This window comes from Neovison vison, chromosome 4 (assembly GCF_020171115.1).
Source record: "Neovison vison isolate M4711 chromosome 4, ASM_NN_V1, whole genome shotgun sequence".
NCBI lineage: Eukaryota > Metazoa > Chordata > Mammalia > Carnivora > Mustelidae > Neogale > Neogale vison.
The window spans coordinates 141,557,378-141,579,698 of NC_058094.1; the positions used below are offsets into that span (position 1 = coordinate 141,557,378).

At 41.8% G+C, this 22,321-nt stretch overlaps 1 protein-coding gene across 1 annotated transcript in view; it reads right to left on the bottom strand.

The window, feature by feature from the left end:
- Window positions 1–22,321, bottom strand: part of PRKAR2B (protein kinase cAMP-dependent type II regulatory subunit beta) — a 107,007-nt gene that overhangs the window by 36,604 nt on the left and 48,082 nt on the right. Inside the window, exon 3 of the mRNA XM_044245816.1 lies at window positions 1,110–1,162. Within this exon, the coding sequence (XP_044101751.1) occupies window positions 1,110–1,162 (53 nt within the window). The remainder of the gene's footprint in view (window positions 1–1,109; window positions 1,163–22,321) is intronic.

The window sequence follows — 22,321 nt, forward strand, 5'->3', positions numbered from 1 at the left end:
CACAATGGGGACAGCCTAGTTTTTACGACTACACCAAGTACTAACAGCATGCTATACATTAGTAAAAACTTAATCCTAAGGAAACATAATTTCAGGCCAGAATTTATAGACATTATCAAATTAATTTATGTTCTGGTAGCAAACAGTGAGCTCCCCCCACACTGCTGGTAGGAATCCCCACAGGTATGGGAACTGAAATGGGATTTCCTTCCAGACCTTCAAGATAAGACTCCTGATCTTTCGACCACTGGATTTTATATCCATTTCAGGGAGCTTCATGATGTGATGACTTAGGGACAGAGTATTTGCTTTTCCATATTAGAACTCAATCTTAGTTAAGTATTTGTCAGAGCTACGGAAATAAATTTTTGTTTATCATTTGAGTCCAAACAGAAAACAGACGCTTTTGCCAAGAAAGTACTCAAAAAAAAAAAAAAAAAAGGTAAATTATTACTTTCCATTTTCAGGCACAGTTATCTCTTAATTTAGTTTACTTTTTACTAAATAAATAATAGGTGAAGGGAGGACATAGTTTAAAAACCGCTTCAAACAACACTGGACAAATTCTTACAAAAACATTACGACCTCCAAGAAATCAGTTTCTGAGCAAACTATTAGATTCACAGATATCAAAGAGTTAGAACTTTTATACTGGTACTTTAGATATTATTCTACTGTGATTTTTGTTTGTTTCAGAATAAACTTCTTTTGTTATAAATTAGTAGAACAGAAAGAAGGCTTTCCCTAGTATTTTTCTTTACTAGAAACTCTGTCAGAAAAATAGCATTAATGCTACGAAAAGATAGCTAAAAACATTTTCCATCACCAGGCTATATTTTTGTAAAAGAAATAAAACCACAACTACAGTGAGTTTTTATGTTCATCTTTCTTTTTATCCAAAGAACAAGATCTTTCTCTTTGGAGAAAAGTAATTCTATAAAACTTGAAGTAGAAGGAAGCTATCAGAGAGAAGAGTAGAAAAGAAACAGTCAAAATAATCCATTATGCTTCTTGTCAATCTATATGCCTGTTAACCTCTTTCTAAAATCATATTCCTGGTCTGATACGGGAGTATAATTTAAAATTAATTTATTAAGGAATTTACATACCCTGGACTCTGCATCATCTTCTTCTTCATCAGGATTATAAGCTTCTGCACATACTATAAAAATAAAAATGGACATTTAAAAGATTATTCCATCAAGAAATATACTAAAATAAATATACCTTAAAATTGATACACAAAAAGAGAACCATGGTATAAAACATTAATTCATTTCATCCAGGGCAAGGCATCTACGCTCAAAAGACGATTCCCTATTGGAATTTATAATGACTTTATTTAAAATATAAAGCTGCACTTTAAGACAACGACAACTGCTTTCTGCTTTCTGTTATTCAGAGAAACATAGCTTCACCTCCTCTACCTTCGTTTCTAAGCTATAAAAATGCATGACATCCAAAAATTACTTCAAGAACGGACCAAAAAGCCTAAGTTTGCTATGAAATGATCAGTTTAATCATAATTATGAGTACCTTTCATATATTATCCCTAAGCCAATCTTCCAAGAGCAAATAGGTTAAATGTGTTCATATTTCTTCCTGGTCTTTATTTTGAGTGGATTTCATATAGCATATACAATGTTAAAACTTGCTTTTTTCATTTAACACTGTAAGAATTTCATGTGCCATTAGAAACATTTTGCAAAAGTTGTTTTAAGGACTGCTGATTGTTTACCATAAGCTGGAATTAACCACTCCCTTAAATGCTAGACACTTGGCTGGCTTCTATTAAGATAAGCTTGCAATAAACATCTTCATGCATAAATATTTGTCTACATTTCAGATTATGCTATAGGAATTATTTCCAAATGTTATTTTTGGGGGCTAACAGATATGACAAGTTTTAAGGTGTACTTATTACCAAGCTTCCTTCTAGAAGGACTACACCCATCCACTGTCCTACAAAGAATGTGTAAAAAGATTCCTCTAAATTAAACAACAGAAATGGATGTTACTGCTTAAATCTTTGCCAATTTAGATGAAAAAAATTACTGAAATTTTAAAAAATTATTTTGAATTTGAACTATGTTCCACTGTTTATAAACTGGCTATATTTCTTTGTCTTTGTGAGGAATCTCGGTATGCATTTGATTTTCTTTTTGGTTTATACCAGTTTCCTAATAGTACTTTGTTGTATTTCTCATGATCATTTTATCCAGTTTCCTTTTTCACTATAACTACTGAGTTGTTATAGGTTATACATGCTAATTTTTAATGCAATGAGATCAAGGAAGAAAATTCCCCAATATGATTTAAACTCAAAAGTAAACATCACAAAAACACCACTGGTTTTGAGCTAGGAAGCTCCTTCTTTGTTTGCAAATCTAAAGATTACTTCTCTTTCATTTTTTTAAAAGTAGATTTTTTTTTAACATTTACCCTTTAATTCATAAGGACTGTACTCTGCCAGGGATGTAGAAATTTAAGGAAGAAAGGATCGGTGACAAGCTGACAAATGTCTTTCCAGAAGCCTCAGGATGGCACGAAGAGTACTATCATTAGTACTAGTACTGCCATTATGATTATAAAACCTGACATTGGCTTTCTTTCCTCCAGGCGCTGCTCTATCTACACACTCCACACACACTTCTGTGTATCCACACACACTCGTGGCCAGTGAGAGAGGGACTCTTAACCAGGGCCAATTTTGGCCCCCAGAAGACAACTGACAACATCTGAGGACATTTCAATTGTTACAGCTGTGGGACTGATGGGGAAGCCACGGGTTACTGAGGGACGTCAACGATTCTGACGAACATCCTACAATGCCGGGGGCAGCTCCCGTCCCGGCAACCTACGACCACTGGCTCAAAATGTCCACAGTGCTGAGGGTGAGAAACACTGACCTACTGTCTATTTCCTCATTCAGTCTCACAACAACCCTAAGACAGGTTTCCTTTCAGTACCTGACAGATGAAAGACTAGAGCTTACGTATCTTGGCACGGATCACACATTCTAGGAGGACAGGACCAATATCTGATCCCAGCAGGGTCTGGCTGAACCCAGAGCCCTTGTTCTTAACTCCTGTTGTGCCCTTGACGCTGGTGAATTCACCAGCATGAAGGCTGGACTTCGGCCGTCAGGCTCAGAACCGAGCAGAAGGGTTCCTCTCACGGGCAGGATCCCGTTAAAGAACCTCACTGAGGAATATCACCAGAATGCCAATTTAGTAACTAACTCCCTGAATCAAGTATGGAGTCAGCATGAGCAGCTCTCTCCCCGCAGGAAGACCACGCATGAAGCCAAGTCACAATTAAAGGGTTGCCTGCTGAGAAAGAGGTGGGAGGAAGAGATTATTTGTCTAATAAAACAAATGTTAGGTGGCATCAGTCTGGGACAGCTTGAGCCTTCCACACACACCATACAGATGGTCCTGCTCATGGCGCCCAGACACTTTAATCCTGTTGGCTCCAACTTCCCAGAAAGCATGAGGACATGTAATTCTTTAAAGCTTGGCTCCGTGACTTGGTTTCCGTAGATGACCAATCTCACGGGCGGGACGGCTACCTAATTATCAGGGCTCAGTGCAAAATGAAAACACAGCCCCATGTTCAAAAATTCAGAATTTCAAGAGAGCACCAAGAGAACATTAGGACCAAACTCGGGACACTTGTGAACAGGGTGCCCAGGACGACAGCCCTGCTAATAGGATCAATATATTCAATGAGGTGTTAGAGTAGGAAAGACACTTGACTGTTGATCTTAAATTTTAATTCACAGAAGGAAACCTTCGTTGCTCTAAGTTCTAAGCTCCTATACTCTGACTAAAAATCACGAGGAGTAAGACTCTTAATGTTTTTCTGAGTAACTTATCAATGTCCCAGTGTTATTTGTTCCTTAACACCCTTCTCATGTGTGGTGTCCACTGTATTACTTACTTGTTTCTCGGTGGCTCATTTCATTGAACTACTACTGTGCCGGGATTACCAGGATTTAGTTCCTGGCAAGCAGGTGCAGCGTTTCATTACCTTCCAGTCCATCTACCGCCACCTCTGACAGCAAGAGCAAAATACAGCACCTGCAGGCTTGGACACTGCCGTCTTCCCTCGGGTTGGAAGTCCTGCCGCATCCTCCTTTCCAAGCCATCCCTTCTCTGCAGCCCCAACCAGAAAGTCAGGACAAGAGCCTCACCTCCTCAGAGCTAAGTTAGGAAATCCCACTTTCTGTGCTCCCCTTGCCTCTGTGCTCCCAGTGCCATGGGCAGAGCTTGTTCTTGTCTCTCCCCACACTGCACTCCCTCGAATTGGTTACTGTGTGTTCGCCCTCCAGGCTAAGACTCACAGCCCTTCAGGGACTAACTGTGTGCTCCTGGTCCTCTGTTTCCCTACCACTGACCTGGCTCGGTGCACACTTTTTGAATGAATGCCTGATTAATGAACAAACAGGCCTGCAAGGTCCTTGAGGGCAGAGATGGTATCTTGTTTAAATACCTCCTGACAGTCTACCTGCATGATCGACTCTGAATCACAAGTTGAATGAATAAAAAGTTGTCTAACACCATTTGTCCAAGAAATAGGATCAGAGTGAAATGAGAACCTTTTGTCTTGTTGCACCAAGCACAGAGCCTGGCACAGAGCCTGGAAGCTCCATAACTCTCTGTACAAGGAACGAATGCATGAGACGTTCTACCCCCGGAAGGACCCTCAAACGAAAGCCTCCAGAGAATATGAGCTGCTTTGTATTCTTTCTAAAATGTATTTACCCAGTCCCTCCTGAGCAATGTGAAATTGAGCCTGAAACTATATACCCCATTCTTGGTTTGGCAATTACACAGTAGTGAAGGACAGAGCTTTATTCTTTGAGGGAACCCTATATTGAGGTTTCCCTGTTATGTTTGCATGTATCTATTTGACAATACATCAGTCATCTAGAATGGTCCAAGAATTTAAGTCAATTCCCACACTGTTCTGCGAAAGGCATGCACTGTGTGGCCAGAAACCCGTCACAGTTGGCAGGAAAGAACAGGGAAGGGAGAACCATATTGACTCTGCATCTTCCAGGGCTTGAGCCTCAATGTTTTCATACAGTAAGTGTGTGCGCATGTGCGCGCGCGCGCGCACACACACACACACACAGAGCTGTTGACCCCTGAACCCTCGTACAATGTAGAGTTAGGGTGTGCAGACCCCCTACATAGCTGAAAATCCACATATAACTTTTGACCCTCTGAGGACTTAACTACAAAGAGCCTACTGCGGATCGGAAGTCTTACTGATAACATAAACAGTTAACACATGTTTTGTATGTTATATGTGTTACATATTGTAGTCTTGTAATGAAAAAGCCTAAAGGAAAAAAATGTTACTGAGAAAATCTTAAGGAAGAGAAAATATGTTTACAGTACTATATGGTGCCTACTGAAAAAAAATCCACATATAAGTGGACCTTGCAGTTCAAACTATGTTGCTTGAGGGTCCACTGCAGTGATGGACAAGGGGTAAGGGACTTTTTTCCCATCAGGACACCAAATACATGCTGGTTTTTTCCCAACAGCACTCCTCTGACTCTCTGACACCCAATGGGCTGGCTCACAATTCTGTGTAATTGACACAATCTACCTGAAATTAGTGTCAGGTCCCACAAGTCAAAGGGCTCAGGCTGGCAGGTCCGCCTCCACTTCAGATGCCAATCTCGAGTCCCAGGCCATCCACACACCTGAACAACCAGCACTGAGGGTTCTCATGACCCCTTCCCTCTGGTTCCGTAATTCACTAGAATGACTCACAGAACTCAGGAAAGTACCTTCCTTGCTCTTTTACTCTAAAGGTAACAACACAAGAAAAGTCCATGGAAGAGAGACACAGGGTGAGGCATGGGGAAGGGGCAGAGAGTCTCCAAGTCCTCTCTCAGTGTACCTCCCAGTACCCCAATGTGATCACCAATCTGGAAGCTCTCTTAACCCTCTCCTCTAGGGTTTACAGAGGCGCAACTGATTAAATCATTGGCCAATGGCAATTAACCCAATCTCCAGCCTCCCTCCCTTTCCCGGGGCTAGAGGGGATAGGGTGGAAAAGTTCCAAGCTTCTGATCAAAGTTTGGCCTTTCTGGGAACCAGCCCCCATTCTGATGCTATCTAGAAGCCCCTCGGCCAAGCGTCACTGAGCACCAAAGAAATTCTCACACTCAGGAGAATCTAAGGGTTTCAGGAGATTTAGGGACCCAGGACAAAGACCAAGTACCCTTCTTATTACACCATGCAGGGGTTATAGCAACTCCCAGAGGCACTATACTTTGTTGGTAACGTATAAAAACTAGTACAAACAGCTCTGCCCTGGACCAGTTTACATAACCCATGCTAGCTCTCCGGCTAACAAAGCATAAAGGAACCAGCCTGAACTCCACCAGCCACTCCACTGGGCTTCAGCACCTGGCACAGAGCCTTGTGCACAGTACGCCCTCAATAAATATTTGCCGAAGGAGCAAAAAGCAAACGTGGCCTGTACAGAAAAGCTGCATGGTTTATAGGCTTTTAACCTAGGGGGGAAAAAAAAAACCTGACTTCTGGAAAGTATATAAAATTTACTTTTCTAATGTTCTCAATACACTAAGATTTTAGCATACTTATTTAAATGGTAATCAGCTAAAAAGAAAGCTATGATAAAAGCACAGGTGTATTAGACAACAGAGTTCTGCTTCAATATGGTTAAACTTAGCTTATTGAAGTGGAAATGCCCGCCTACAGAGGGAAAAAATAATTTACCTTTACAAATACGAGTTTAAGGCATGCATTCTCAAGCGAAATCAGTTGGGGGAGGAGGCAACAAAAACTTGGTCTCTCTCTTTTTTTAGGGGGGGATAAAGCACATATATGTACACAGTACAGAAACAGATACACAGTACATATGTGGCATTAAAATCTCACTGCGAGGGTGAGAGGGATGAGGGGAAAGAGCCTGAAAAGACCTGGGGGAGAGCCAATAATAAAAGTAAGACCAAGAAACACTGGGATACGATGCACTAGTTCCAGCGAAGTAAAGGGAAAAGACGACACAGTGACAGTCAAGAGGCTGTCCCCTCCCCTGCCTCATCCACACGTCCGTCCAGGAAGTGTGCTGTACGTCTGCTCTGACACACTGGTAACGATCCTAACTTCGAATTCACAGAGCAAAAGCCTTTGGACATGACCCCAATAGAGAAGTTCACATTTTGATCCCAAATCACATTCAAGCAAAAGGACCCATCGGAATTCTTACTTCTCATTTAAAAAAAAAAAAAAATTTTGTGGAATTTGGGAGATGATGCAGCATGAAAGAATGCTGGAGAAGCACAAAGGAGAAAGCAGTGAGCAACAGCTCAGAGGACAGAGAAAGCTGCACAGAGAGAGAAACCCGCAGGCAGCTAAGAAGCACCGGGAACAAGTCTGAGGAGAGAGCAGACGGCTTTTTCCTTTGTGGTATTTCCAGGGGTAGAACCATGACTGGCACACAGTAAATCATTAGCAAAAATGGTGGAGGAAAGGAACAGTCATTGTAGTGGTGAGAAAAGTAGGACTTTCTTTTGATCTTGGACCTAGGGAAACTGCCTGTGTCGGGGAGGCTGGCTCTTACTACAGTAACAAGCATCCCCGGATCACAGGGACTTCAAACAGAAGTGTACTTCTTGCTCACAAGGTATGTCCGTCACAGGACAGTGGCACTTTGCTCCATGTCGTCTTTGCAAGGGCTGCGGGTTGAAAGAGCTGCCACCATCTGGAGCGTCGCCAGTCCCCAAGACAGCAGCAAATTGCTCACTGGCCCCTGATGGGTTCAAGATAGAGCACCCCAAAACACCGCACCTCATGTTGACCACCCACAAATCAGCAGAAGAAGGAAGGTCACTCTGACCTCCTGTACCCTGCCCTCTCCCCCAGTAGTCTCCCATGGGAAAGATACCATCCCTGTACCAGGAGGAAAGGGACATCCTTAACACCAGGGACAAGGAAGTTAGGGCCGACAAGGCTGTATAAACAACACTTACCACTTACTGCCACAAGCCCAAACCCCTTTGTCTTATCAATCCTTCACAGATTTATTGTTGCCCAAGAGATATAAAAGCCTCCTGCTCTAGTCACTTGTTTGGGTCTTCATTTTCTTGTGAAGGACCCCATAAACAGGTAAAAATTCCATAAAATGTGTGTAAGTTCTTTTGTTCATCTTATGTCAGTTTCTCAGACCCAACCAGAGAGCTAAAGAGGGTGCAGGAGAATTTTTCCTCCCCTGGACCCCTAAAGCCTCTGCTGGCAAGCGATATGTGTCCACTCTGCCAAGAAGGAACATATAATCACAGTTCATAGGACAAGTGATATGGCCATTCCTAACTTTAAGGACAGAGATATGGATATGCATCTCAGCAGGTGTTCAGAGGAGAGAAAACCAGAATATTGTAAAGAGTCCTAATGACCAACACAACCACCTGATGGCCCTAAGCTCAAGCAGTCCTCTCTACCAGGGGCTTATAAGCAGAATGGAGAGTACTGAATTCGACCATATGATTTACCTAAAAATAGGGAAAATGTTCTTAGTTTAAAAATCTACAGACTGAGGCTCATAAACTCTGAACAGAATCATTAAAATTTCCTTAAAACTGCCTTCCAAATAATTCATTGAATATTTAGTCACTGAACGTTTCACTTAATATTTTATGATTTGCTGCACTGAAATATTAAATTATTATAATCTACCATTACTGCCTATATTTCAGCTACAAAAAGAGCAATATAAACCTTTGTTCAGGTAGGTTCCTGAATCACCCCCAACATATAACTACCAATCCTAAAAAATGGCTATAAATGTTTTCCTGTTATTTCCACTATAAAATAGCCTATTGTCACAAAAGCACTTTAGCTATGCCATATATTTTACTCAACTTCCCTGATTCATTACAAACCCACTGATTTTGTTGCCCTTTAACAAGAGAGATATTTAGGGGCAGGTGGGTGGTTCAGTTGGTTAAGTAAGCACCTGACTCTTGATTTCAGATCAGGTCATGATTTCACGGTCAAGGTATCAGGGTTGTGAGATCGAACTCCACATAAGGCTCCACAAGCACGGACTCTACTTAAGACTCTCTCTCCCTTGAAAAAAAAAAAAAAGATTCTCTCTCCGTCTCCCTTTGCTGTCCCTCTCCAGCATGTGTTCTCTCTAAAAAAAAAAAAAAAAAAACTTAAGGAAAAAACCCAGAGAGATATTTAGAGTAAGACTTCATAGCTTACCAATTCATTTCTATGGTTTTGTTTCTAAAAACAATTTTCCCCCATCTGTATACCACTCCTCTTTAAGTGACTGTAAATCAAGAACTATTCATACCCACAAATAAACCATCGTGTACTGGACACCAGGGGAACAGTGTCACTGAGATACATAAATGAGCACAATAGAGAGCTTCAAACAAATGAGAATTTGTCCATCGTTTGCCATTTCCCTATGATTAAAGCTATGGAAACCAAAACACTTTAATCTGTTCAAAATATGTATGAATTTTTTTTCAAAAAATAACTCCAAAGGAACAACAAAGTCCTAACTATATTAGAACCTGTATACATATGGTAGATGAGTTCTTATTCTAGGCTTGGGCTCCAAAATATTTTAAAACTTCAGTTATAAAGTAATCCATCCCTAATCCACTGTCTTTCCACTACATGCTCTACACATATGTATTCAGTCCCTGAATCCATCACCTCTTTTATTATAAAATCAATTCATTTATAAGGACGGCACAATTAAAAGGACAAAGCATTCAACAGGTTTATAAAAAGAATCATGTCAACATGGTATGTTTCCGAATATTCTACATAATACCACTGTTCATACCCTGTGCGTAGCCTGTGGGACTCAAGAGAATGGAGGAGAACCACGTGAGCCCCCACTTCCTCTCACGTGGAACAGTGGTCCCCCTATAGCTACTAATGCTCCCTTCATTAGTTAAGGATGGAAGGAAACTTAACAATGTGCAAGATCCAGGAAATGGTGCATACATGTAATCTAAGGACCCAACATATGGGTATTTTCCAAATACATTCCAAGTGAATTTTCTTTAAGAGAAAGAATAAAAACTTACAAATGACCGTGAGTAAGATAAAGAGATACCATAGAAAGGGCCTGAAGAATAATTCTGAGGAGACTATATTCTGATAACCATTAATATTTGAAAGTTCATGTATGTGTTTACTATTAATCACCGTAATTCTCAATGATATTCTCCGGAACTACTGAGTAGTGATGGTAGGAAGATCCGTTTGTTTTAGAGAACAGCACTATAATAGAACTTACATTTGTGTTTTGTTGAAACAATCTAATGGGAACTTCTGAGCACTATATTTGATGACTATTATGAGTTTTCAGAAATTAATAGCCAAGGAGATATCAAAAAAGAATTCTCATGCTTTGATTAAAAGTCAACAAACAGGGCACCTGGGTGGCTCAGTGGGTTAAGACTCTGCCTTCGGCTCAGGTCACAATCTCAGGGTCCTGGGATCGAGCCCCACATCGGGCTCTCTGCTCAGCGGGGAGCCTGCTTCCCGCTCTCTCTCTGCCTGCCTCTCTGCCTACTTGTGATCTCTCTCTGTGTGTCAAATAAATAAATCCTTAAAAAAAAAAAAAAGTCAACAAACAGCTTCCCAAGAATCTGCAAAATGCCCAACTCTTGTATTTTATTTTGGTCTGAGAACTTGGATTACATCAAGGAAATATGAATATAAATGCTAGTTGATAGTGGATGATATGCCCACATATATGAAAACACAATTTTGCCTTTCAGATGCAGAGGAGCTGGGGCTACTTAAAGCTTCTGAATAATTTTATCTGTTTGTTTTTGAGACTAATGCTGCCTAACATGTACCTATGAAAAAATTATAGGAAGAGAAACACTAAGGGATTCTTCTCATTATTAATAAATTTTCAGAATCAGAACCATTTAACCAGATGGTTCTAGGATGTGAAGTTGGGACTAAATATAGCCAGAATTATGGAAAAAGAGTTTGGTCAATCCCCAGCCTCCAGGTTTAGTAATAAAGCTACCAAATGTTGAGCATTAGGGGAATGTCCTTCAATCAAGTCTCTCTTCTCATTATCAGAAGTCTAATAAGAATTTCAATGCTATTTTAGAAAAATATGACCAAACTAGAACAAAACAGTATATATCAATACCCAAAGACTTAAAATATGTGATCTATATTTACAAATACATGCAACTGAGTGTAGCTTATTCATTAAAGTCAAAAAAGAAATCCTTTTTTTTCAAGATTTTATTCATTTACTTGATAGAGAGAGAGATCACAAGTAGGCACAGAAGCATGCAGAGAGAGAGGAGGAAGCAGACTCCCCACTGAGCAAAGAGCCTGATGCGGGGCTCGATCCCAGGACCCTGTGATCGTGACCTGAGCTGAAGGCAGAGGCTTAACCCACTGAGCCACCCAGGTGCCCCAAAAAGAAATCCTTGTAAATAGCCTATCAGGATTTTCTTCTTGAAGAAAAGAAAAATTCTATTTCTATTTTTTTGAGGGAAACTTGAAAAACAATGCCAAGATTTCTGAGGTGATAAAAGACAATGAATTTAAATGAATTTTTAATTTAAAAGAAAAACATTATAAAGGCAATAAGATGGGAAATATACAAATATAATAGCAATTAAACATTTAACACTAAAATTAGCAAAATTACTCATTTTTTAAATAAAACCCAGTTTTGGGGGGGGTCTATTTTAGAATGAGCTCTGTCATATACTGCTGGTGAAACTCTAAACTGGGGAAAATCGAAAGATGAAAGAGTCAGTCTGAAAATGTCAAAAGTCTTGAAAATGTTCATGCCCAACACAGAGGAAGGGAAGGAAAAATAAAATAAGATAAAAACAGAATGCAAGACAAACCATAAGAGACTCTTAATCAGGAAACAAACTGAGGGTTGCTGGAGGGGAGGGGGTCGCAGAATGGGGTATTGGGTGATAGGCATTAAGGGGAGGGCACATGATGTGATGAGCACTGCGTGTTAAAAAAGACAGATGAATCTCTGAACTCTACCTCTGAAACTAATAATACACTATATGTTAACTAAAATAAATTTTTAAACCATATTTTAATATTGGGGAAAAAAAAAGGAAAATGTTCATGTCCAGTTCAGCAAGTACCCTGCAAGTAATCTGAAGAGAATGGTTCAAAATAGAAGAAACCTGAATTCCAACAATAAACAATAGTGATAGATATCTATATATACTACTGATGTACTAACCCAGCCATTTAAAAATTACATTAAAAAATAAAAAAATTTAAAAATTACATTTTACAGGTATATCTAATGACATAGGAAATGGTCACTAAATCTTATTAATTTTTTAAAAAAGATTTTATTTATTTGACAGAGAGAGAGATCACAAGTAGGCAGAGAAGCGAGCAGAGAGAGGGGGAAGCAGGCTCCCTGGTGAGCAGAGAGTCCGACGAGGGGCTCGATCCCAGGACCCCAAGGATCATGACCTGAGCTGAAGGCAAAGGCTTAACCCACTGAGCCACCCAGGTGCCCCTTGGTTTTGTTTTTTAAAGCAAGTTTCAAGACAGGTGCATGGTTTGAGCCCATGTAAAGGGTGCATTGATCTGGTAAGGCAGACATTGAACTCGGCTGTTTCTTGGTGGTATGGTTGTGATCACTCTTATTTTGTACTTTCTTAGGTTCTCCTCATTTTCAACACAGAAAACACTGTATTTACAATCAGAAATAAAGAATTTTTTTAAAAAGAGATGATCATAAAACTCCCGTTCACATCTCAAACATAAAAAGGGCTTAAAAACCTAGGAAAAGGTTATCATGCTAATAATCAGTCTGTCTTTTAAAGGGATCTGATCCCCTGTCAGAATCACTTTTATAATTTAATACCTCTTAAAAACATAAGCTTCTACAACTGGCAGAATCAACCTACTAAAACTTATTTGGAAGTAGTCATGAAAAATAATCTCATCAACAGACTCTTTTATCACTGAAAGCTTTCTTTCTAATCTTTTCACATAAAACGAGAACACTGGCTTAATGTCTATCTCAGTCTTACAACAATAGGGCCTCCTCTAAACCCTGAATGCTTAAAAAACCACCCTCAGAGGTACGGTACCAGGAGAGTGAAGAGTATGCAAATCCTTACCTCAAAAGCAGCGATCAAACAAGACAAAATATTCACAAAAAAACCCCAAAATCATTGTAGGACTCTGGGGATCGATTAAAGGCATACAACAAGTGGAGAGACATTTATTCATATAAAACGAGTGAGCCTCAAGTTACAACAGTGGAAGCACACAGGAAAACACACAAGTGTGTTCCCTTACCTACACTAGTACCACACTCAAAACACACCTGACACCAAAAATGTGGGTTTATTTCCACAATGATTAATTCTCCAACACCAGCTAGGTGTCCTACAATTCACTTCAGTTCTGCCACTATCTCCCTGGAGTTAACATCAGATGGCACAAGGCAAGGTTCAGTCTCCCAAGACTGACCCCTCTAATGCAGACACCCAGTGCAAGTAGGATGTACAAAGGTTACCCACAACTTGTCTGTCTTGCAGACTGCAGTTTGCCATGACCCCCTCCTTAGGGTCCATCACAGAACCCAGGAAAACTGTTTAGCAGTTTATCACATGATAAAGGATATAATAAAGGATACAGTTTAACAGCCAGGTGAAGAGATGCCTGGAAGGGTCCCCACTGAGTCAGAGTGTGCCACCCTTCCAGCATGTAGATGTGTTCACCAAACCCTGTACTTTGGGGATTTTTGTCGCCCTCGACCCGCAAGGACGACAAGAAGCCCCGGTTCAGATGTATCTTCTCTCTCTTTATTTCCGCAAGTCTACACACTTATATACGTTTACATGACCAATCAGTGAACAAGGTGACCAATAAGGGGCCAAGCAATGGGGAGAGCCAATGAGAGTCCTGTTACTATGCTGATTAAATTTGAAACAGCCAATGACTATGTCCTCCTTTAGGTAAGCTTCACCAGAAAGTTCGGTGTTTAGTTGCAGCGTATTTTGCTGGCAGTGAGCCAAGCGCCATCTTGTAATGGCGGGGACTTTCCCGGCCGGAGGCGGTCCCCGACATCTCCCCCTTTTTTGTTTTATGGCGGAGATCGTGCCTGTCTTAGGTTGTCAGTAGCAGAAAACATCCTTACCCGTCATCAGACACAAGATATCGATGATCTCTGTCCTGTCTTAGGTTGGTATGTTTCTCTACTGATCTTACCCGTCTGACTACCGATCTAGCATGCTTAGCCACATCTGGGGAGATGTCCCAGCCTCTATTGACATAAGGGCTTGTACTATAGCTCGGCTCTGCTCTCGCTGCTGTGTTCTCCATTGGCAAACTTTTCTGAATAGAAGCAGAATGCCAATAAGAAGGAGGACAAGAAGACCAATTGTGCCAGCCCATTGTTTGGTAAACTGGAACATATTGCTGAATGTTTGAAATAGCTCTGGGAGGGAAGCTGGTTGCACACACGTACTCGTGTGAAATTTTGAAAACCGTCAGAAAATCGTCAGACCAAGCACCCTGCAAATACTGGGAGAGCTGTCGGGAGACATTCTGTAAGTTACTCATATTAGCATAGGCTATGGGAGTTACACAAATTGCCGGGAAGGGTGCTACACATCCCAGTCCCAATAGGGCCCCCAATATGTCCACTTGTTCTTGAACCAAATCCACTCTCTGGTTGACTATCAGGATTCCTGCTTGCAGATGTGCATTGATCTGAGTCTGTGTTCGAAGGGCAGCCGCCGTTCCTGCTGCAAGGGTGTTCACAGCTTCCGCAGTGGGTCTAGTTGCAGCAAGCGAGACTGCTGCTGCCATGGCAGCTGCTGTAGATATAGGCAATGATCTCACAATGGCGGCTGTGATACCAAAGTCTCTCTTCTTTCTGGATAGCACCACCAGTAACTTGTCATCTGGAATGAAAACTGGGATAGGAACATGGGTAGGGATACACATAATCACAGCCAGCTTGAAGGCTGTGACATTCCAGCACTGGGAAAGATCGTGGAGTGAATGTAAAGCTATGCATTTAAACTGAGCGCAAGGTACTCTGACATCCAGACCACTCCGGTGGCCATACCCTGTTATTGGTGCACCTGGGCAAGTTAAAAGGTTGATATGGCCCCGAGGCATTAATAGGTTTCACATGGGCCAAACCCTGGATCACAGGTGGTCCCATTGAGTATGTTTAGCAAGCCTTCATCTAGGAACCATGGAGCCGCCTTTTCCACTGTATTCAAAAAGGCCTGAGCAGTTTTTGCTTTTAGTGGAGTTCCATTGGCTTACAGCAGGTCTTTTAAAGTCCCTTCTAACCGCACTTTAGATACTTCAGATCCCATTATGAACACACAGACAACAGACGCGGACGTTAAAGACACTAACACACTGACTTTTTAACGCACATATACTTCAGTCACAAAGACAACAGACGCAGACGTTAAAGACACTAACCAACACATTGACTTTTTACGCGCATATACTTCAGTCGACCTTTACTCCCCGCTTTACCGCGGAAGAAAATCCCGGCTCTATGGCCGCCCGCTTCTTATTGCGGTCTTGTACAAGATTGCCACCACTTTAATCGTGGTCCCTTAAGAAAATCCCGGCTCTATGGCCGCCCGCTTCTTATTGCGGTCTTGTACAAGATTGCCACCACTGTAATCGTGGTCCCTTAAGAAAATCCCGGCTCTATGGCCGCCCGCTTCTTATTGCGGTCTTGTACAAGATTGCCACCACTTTAATTGTGGTTCCTTCCCCGCTTACCTGCGGTTTTTCCCCTTGCAAGGTTTACTTACTCATTAACAATTCCCGGGTTTCGGCACCATTTGTCGCCCTCGACCGCAAGGACGACAAGAAGCCCCGGTTCAGATGTATCTTCTCTCTCTTTATTTCCGCAAGTCTACACACTTATATACGTTTACATGACCAATCAGTGAACAAGGTGACCAATAAGGGGCCAAGCAATGGGGAGAGCCAATGAGAGTCCTGTTACTATGCTGATTAAATTTGAAACAGCCAATGACTATGTCCTCCTTTAGGTAAGCTTCACCAGAAAGTTCGGTGTTTAGTTGCAGCGTATTTTGCTGGCAGTGAGCCAAGCGCCATCTTGTAATGGTGGGGACTTTCCCGGCCGGAGGCGGTCCCCGACAGATTTTTACGGAACTTTCATCAAATAGGCATAATTGATCATAACCCAATCCCTAGCCTACCCTTTCCTCTTCCCAGAAGATGTAAGAGCCGAAAGTTCTAAATTTCTAATCATGGTTTGGTCACTCCAGTGACCAGCTCCCATCCGGATGGTGACAATCCAGAAGCCCACTAAGAGTCACCTCACCAGAACAAGAGACACTCTTATCGCCCGGGAAATTCCAAAGGATTTAGGAGCTGTGTGAGGAGCCCAAATCGAAAACTAAGTATTAGCACAAAAGATGTGCTTATCACTTGGGAAATTACAAGGGGCATTTAGAAGCTCTGTGCCAGGAACTGGGGACAGAAAGCTATATATAATTTCCATTCTTCCACAGGAAGTTCACAGCATTCTTGCCTGGAGCTGGCACCCCAAATCCCCCATCCCCAGCTCAGTCACCAGTGCAGCTCTACCAGCTCTGCTGCTGCAGGAGTCTAACCTGATTGAGGGAAGTGCACAAAGGAACCAATGCCCGCCAGCAAGGTTGGTAATGGTGGCCTTGGTGGTAGACAAATGGGAAGACTAGTAGCTTGCCTAGCCTAGGTTGTGGTTCTGGCTGCAGAACGCAACAGATCAACAGACTAACTAGAAAGTAAACCAAAAAATGAGACAGCAAAGAGAAGTTTCATAAGCTCTTCAAACGTCTGTGGCTGACTGGAAGGCTGTGTGGGCATCCTGGAGAAACTAGACAGGACACAGGCCATCCACATTTCCCTGTCTGTCTTAAGGATGTAGCACATGTAGAGAAGACCAAGATGGTATTTACAAGTCGGGCACCCTTTAAAACTCTCTATAATTTGAACATGCTTCCCAACTCAAACACAAATCCATCAGCTCAAGGCATTTGAGTATAACCTCTAACCATCAGTGACAGACCACTAAGCCATGCCTACACAGGGACTAAAGGGGGAAAGCCAGAGTTAATTTGTTTTTAATTTTAAAAAAAGGAAGGACATTAGCAGCCATATATTCGGTGGAGACAGTCTGTACATTTACCATGGGAAAGTTACTGAGCAAAAAACAGCAACAACCCTGAGACAGAAGAAATCAGAATTCAGGGTTGCTAAAAAATAGAATCTAAAATGCCAGTTCTCCACAAACTTATAAGAATGGGAAAGAACAGTAAAGAAATGAGAAAGTGTGATCCACAGTCAGGAAAAAAACACTCAACAGATATTGTCTCTGAGGGGGCCCAGCTGTTGGACTTGGCAAACAAAGACTTCAAAGCAGCTATTGTTCAAAGAACTAAAAGAAACCAGGTTTAAAGAATTAAAGTATGACAACAATGACCCAACAAATACCTTTACCTCAATAAAGAGGTAGAAATTATGAAAAAGAACCAAATTCTGGAATTGAAAAGCTTACTAACTGAGACAGAAAATTCATTAGATCAGCTCACCAGGCTGGATTTGACAAGACAGAGAATCAAGGAATTTGAAGACAGAGTAACAGAAATTACTCAATCTGTAGAACAGACCAAAAAATGAACAAATAAAAATTAAGACAGACTCGGAGACCCTTGAGAAAACATCAAGCATGCTAACCTATACATAATGGCAGTTCCAAAAAATAAAAGAGTAGGAGTCAGGAAAAAAGGAAGAAATAATGGCCCCCCAATTCCCAAATTTTATGAAAAATATTAACAGTCTGAGCATCTCAATGAAACTTAGTATAGAGCAAACACGCACACAAAAATCCATACCTAGACACATTTTAGTAAACTGTTTAAAAATCAAAAATGAGGGGTCACTGGGTGGCTCCGTGGGGTAAGCCTCTGCCTTCGGCTCAGGTCATGGTCTCAGAGTCCTGGGATAAAGCTCCCCACTGGGCTCCCTGCTCAGGAGGGAGCCTGCTTCCCCCTCTCTGTCTCTGCCTGCCTCTCTGCCTACTTCTGATCTCTGTCAAATAATTAAACAAAATATTTTAAAAAAATAAAAATCAAAAATGAAATCTTCAAAACTGCAAAAAATTATCATATAAAAGGAAACAATAAAGTAATTAATAGTTAATTTCTCATCAGAAACAGTAAGTATCAGAAGGCACCGATGCCATATTTAAACTGCTGAAAGAAACTGTTTCCCAAAGAATTCTGTACCCAGCAAAACTCTCCTTTAAAAATTAAGATGACATGAATCCATTCTCAGTTAAACGAAGACTGAGAAAACCTGTTGCTAACAGCTGTGACCTACAAGAAAGGACTAAAAGGACATGACATCAGATGCTGACTCAGATTGGCAGGAAGAAGTGAAGAGTGCTGGAAAAGGTAAACATGTGAGTAAATATGGAAGACTGTATAAACATACTTTTGCTGGGTTTTTTCTCTTGATTTTTACTTTAAAAGACATGGTCTAGTAATATTTATAACACTGCACTGCTGCTGGGTTTATAACATATACAGTGCATATGTCAGTAACAGCACTATGGGCGGACAGTCTACTCCCTCCCTCAGTTCCTCTCAGTTCATGTGCCTTAGTAAGGCAGCCTGATGATGACAGGTGGCCATCCCCAGGAAGTCACCACCTCTTCTCAGTTTGTTCCTGGGTAATGATCAAGGTGAAAGAGGTGAGGAGGCTAGTATGGACCCATTCTGAAACTTCAGGATCACAACTTGACCATCCCTAGGCATGACGTATCTCTGGCCCAATGTATAATGCCTCCCACAACATACAGAATACAGCCCAAATTCTTAGCAAAACCCATAAATTGCTAACCTGATTAGAATATTCAGTATTACTTATTTTACACAGTTTGCTCAACTAGATATTCATTTCTTCCATTCCCACCTATCAAAAGCCTACTCTTCCCTCAAAACTACACAAATGCCACCTCCTCCCTGTCACTTTCCCTAAGCACACAAGTTAGGACTAAATGCTCCCTTCAATGCAGGGAAAAGGAATGCACCTTATTTGTGTCCTTATTTCGGTGGAATCATACATCACGTGGGGGCTAAGTTCTAAATATAAGAGGGAAACATCTCTGACAGTCAATGTCATTGTTGAAAACCCCAAAGGAAGCCACTGCTCAAGATGGTCATATGTCCCACAGTGAGCAGTGGGGTTTTCCCTCCAGCATTAAAACTGACTCCTTTTACTTCTGTTGAGCACTCGAAGTTATTGCTGGCTTACATTTAGAAGCTACTTATATGAAAAATTGATACCTTTAAACCCTAGAAATGCTCATACTCCAAGGTATGCAGGAATGGAGCAAGACAGTGGGAGGGGTAGAATCACATCTCCCCCACACCCGCACCGGCATCCGGACCCATCGAGGACACAAACTCAGAGCGGAACATCTAGCAGTTCCATCGGGCTCATGCTCTCTGCAGAATGTGTATAGTGAAATCAGAGTGGAATTCACCATGATCCAGCTCTGCTGTGCTGTCCTCCAAGTGGCTCATAGTGATGGAAGGGCACATGCAGAAAACCGTCACTGTTAGCCCAGAACACAGAACTATAGCCTGCAAAGCTCTGATAAGAATCAAATACGTACCAGCTGCTACATTCTTTTTTTTTTTTTAAAGATTTTCCCAAGATCTGTATTTCTTACATGCATTTCAGCTGATGCCAATACATATGGGTCTGTGCATTTTTTTTTTAAAGATTTTATTTATTTATCAGAGAGAGAGAGGGGGAGAGAGCAAGCACAGGCAGACAGAATGGCAGGCAGAGGCAGAGGGAGAAGCACGCTCCCTGCTGAGCAAGGAGCCCGATGTGGGACTCGATCCCAGGACGCTGGGATCATGACCTGAGCCGAAGGCAGCTGCTTAACCAACTGAGCCACCCAGGCATCCCCAGCTGCTACATTCTTAAAGGGTCTCATGACTGACTGCCTGTACATCTCACCGACAGTTATTAGTGATCTGAAGAAGCAGCACCAGAGAAATCTTGCCAAAGTAGTTTCACGAGTAGAAACTGAAAGAAACTTTATGATCTAATACTCGCTGTATGTCCCCTTCCCCCGAGCACCAAGCATATAAGCACCAGCTTCATAGAGCAAAAGGGCAGCTCTTTTTTGCCCATGGGAACCTGTCTCTGTGGTATTAAAAAATAAGCACCTGTTTAAACAGAAAAGGTCTCAAGAATTCTTTCTTGACTGTTTGCCTCCCACCCCACATTAGTGCGCCCAAGTTCACGGTTTACTGGTCAGCTCCTCCGGAGGGCTAAGTCTTAGCTCCAGCAAACTTACAGTGTGCACAGAACACAGTCTTGCAAATAGTGAAAGGTAAGTGTTTCTTAATTTAAGTGAAGGGACAACAAACACAACCAACCCTGAAGCCAGAGTATAAACATTTCAAAAACAAACATTTATGCATACAAAAAAGTTGTCCCCTCACAAATGACAAACCCTTGCAAGTCCAGGGGAAAAAAAAGCAATCTGATCTTAAAATGCAATAATTTTGCATAATAGGAGGGAACCAGGTGGTTGGCTGTTCTACTGTTCTGAAGAAAAGAACATCAAAAAGAGAGTCTGTAAGAAGAAAATTACAGTGACCTTTAGCCTCCCACTTTTTCTCTTTGAAAACATGGTGGTTTAAATGTGAAGTATGATTTCTTCTTTAGGGCTTTTTTCCTTTAGTAACTAGATGAACTGATATGCAAGATAATAGTTCCATTCTTTTAAAAAGAAGTGACATTTGTCTGGATTGTTATTTACTGCCATTGTTTGTGTAAAGTATTATGCTCTCGTGAAACTGTAATGTTTCTCAACAGAAAAAAAAGACACATCCAAATGGGTCACCTGCAGCCTTATAAGCTGGAGGTGAAACAAGTGACTTGAGCTTCCCAAGGAGAGAGTTCAGGGGTGTGGACTGTCTCTGACTTGCAAAAGTAGCGGGTCTCAGGCAGATGTCCTCTAAGGCTGCAGAGGAAGCTCCGTGGGCCAGCAGAGAAGCTGCCCCGGACAAGGGAAGACAAGAGCACTTCCTCAGGGCAGCCAGTCCAACCTAACAATCAGCTCGCAGACATGATTCTAATAACCCAAAATGGGTCAGCTGAAATCCCAGGTGAGGTCGGGGTTTCTAAGACCTCTATCCTAGTGGATCCCAGAGTGGCAAATGAGATAGCTTCCAGATCAATCCAAGATGGGTGGCTTGATTAATCAGGAACCTTTCCTGGGATATAGAGGGGCATGAATCACAGAGAATACCAGGTCAGTCTCTTTCTGGTGGCTATCACTGCTAAGCGTGGAGCTGTGGTGTCCTCAGCCCACCTCAAGGAGAGAGCAGCCTAAAGCAAGAGAGACGAGCAGATTCTCGACAGTTTTGGAAACCCAGGTTCCAGCTCCTCCTAAGGCCTGGCTACAGGCCTGCCTTCCCCGCAGCTTGGTGATTTTTGGAGCACCCCGCCCCGACCATTATTTCAATAAATTTCCCATATGCTCGTGATGGATTTCAATGTCTGTTTCAGTTACTGACAACCAAGGAAATATCAGAAATGAAGGGGAACCCTGGTTTAAAAAGATCGGGGCAAGGAAAACAAGGTAACAAAGGTCCAACCAGCTGCCAGAAGTAACTGAGAATAAAACCACAGAGTAGTCGGGGGCGCCTGGGTGGCTCAGTGGGTTAAAGCCTCTGCCTTCGGTTCAGGTCATGATCACCGGGTCCTGGGATCAAGCCTCACATCGGGCTCTCTGCTCGGCGGGAGCTTGCTTCCTCCTCTCTCTTTGCCTGCCTCTCTGCCTACTTGTGATCTCTCTCTCTCTCTCTCTCTCAAATAAATAAATAAATAAATCTTTAAAAAAAAAAAATCCCACAGAGCAGTCCTTGATAGGAAAGTCGTATTTACAAGACGACAAGTTCAAACTCAACGAAATTCTAACAAAAGTCGGTGACACCTAAGTCAGAGCCCATAGGTGGCTCAGACAGGAGTACCATCCTTGCTCATCTGGGATATTAACCAGAGATCATAAATGATAAAGGTATTCTGCAAAACTGAAATTATTCTCTTCCACCAAATTTTGCTGTTGTGGCAGAACAAACCTGGCCTTGGGTCTTCAACTTAGTTTTACTTTTCATGGATTTCAGAACCACTGGGTGGTATTTTTTTCTAAAACCATTTTAGCATTTTGATGAAAATGACAGGTGCACCTGGCA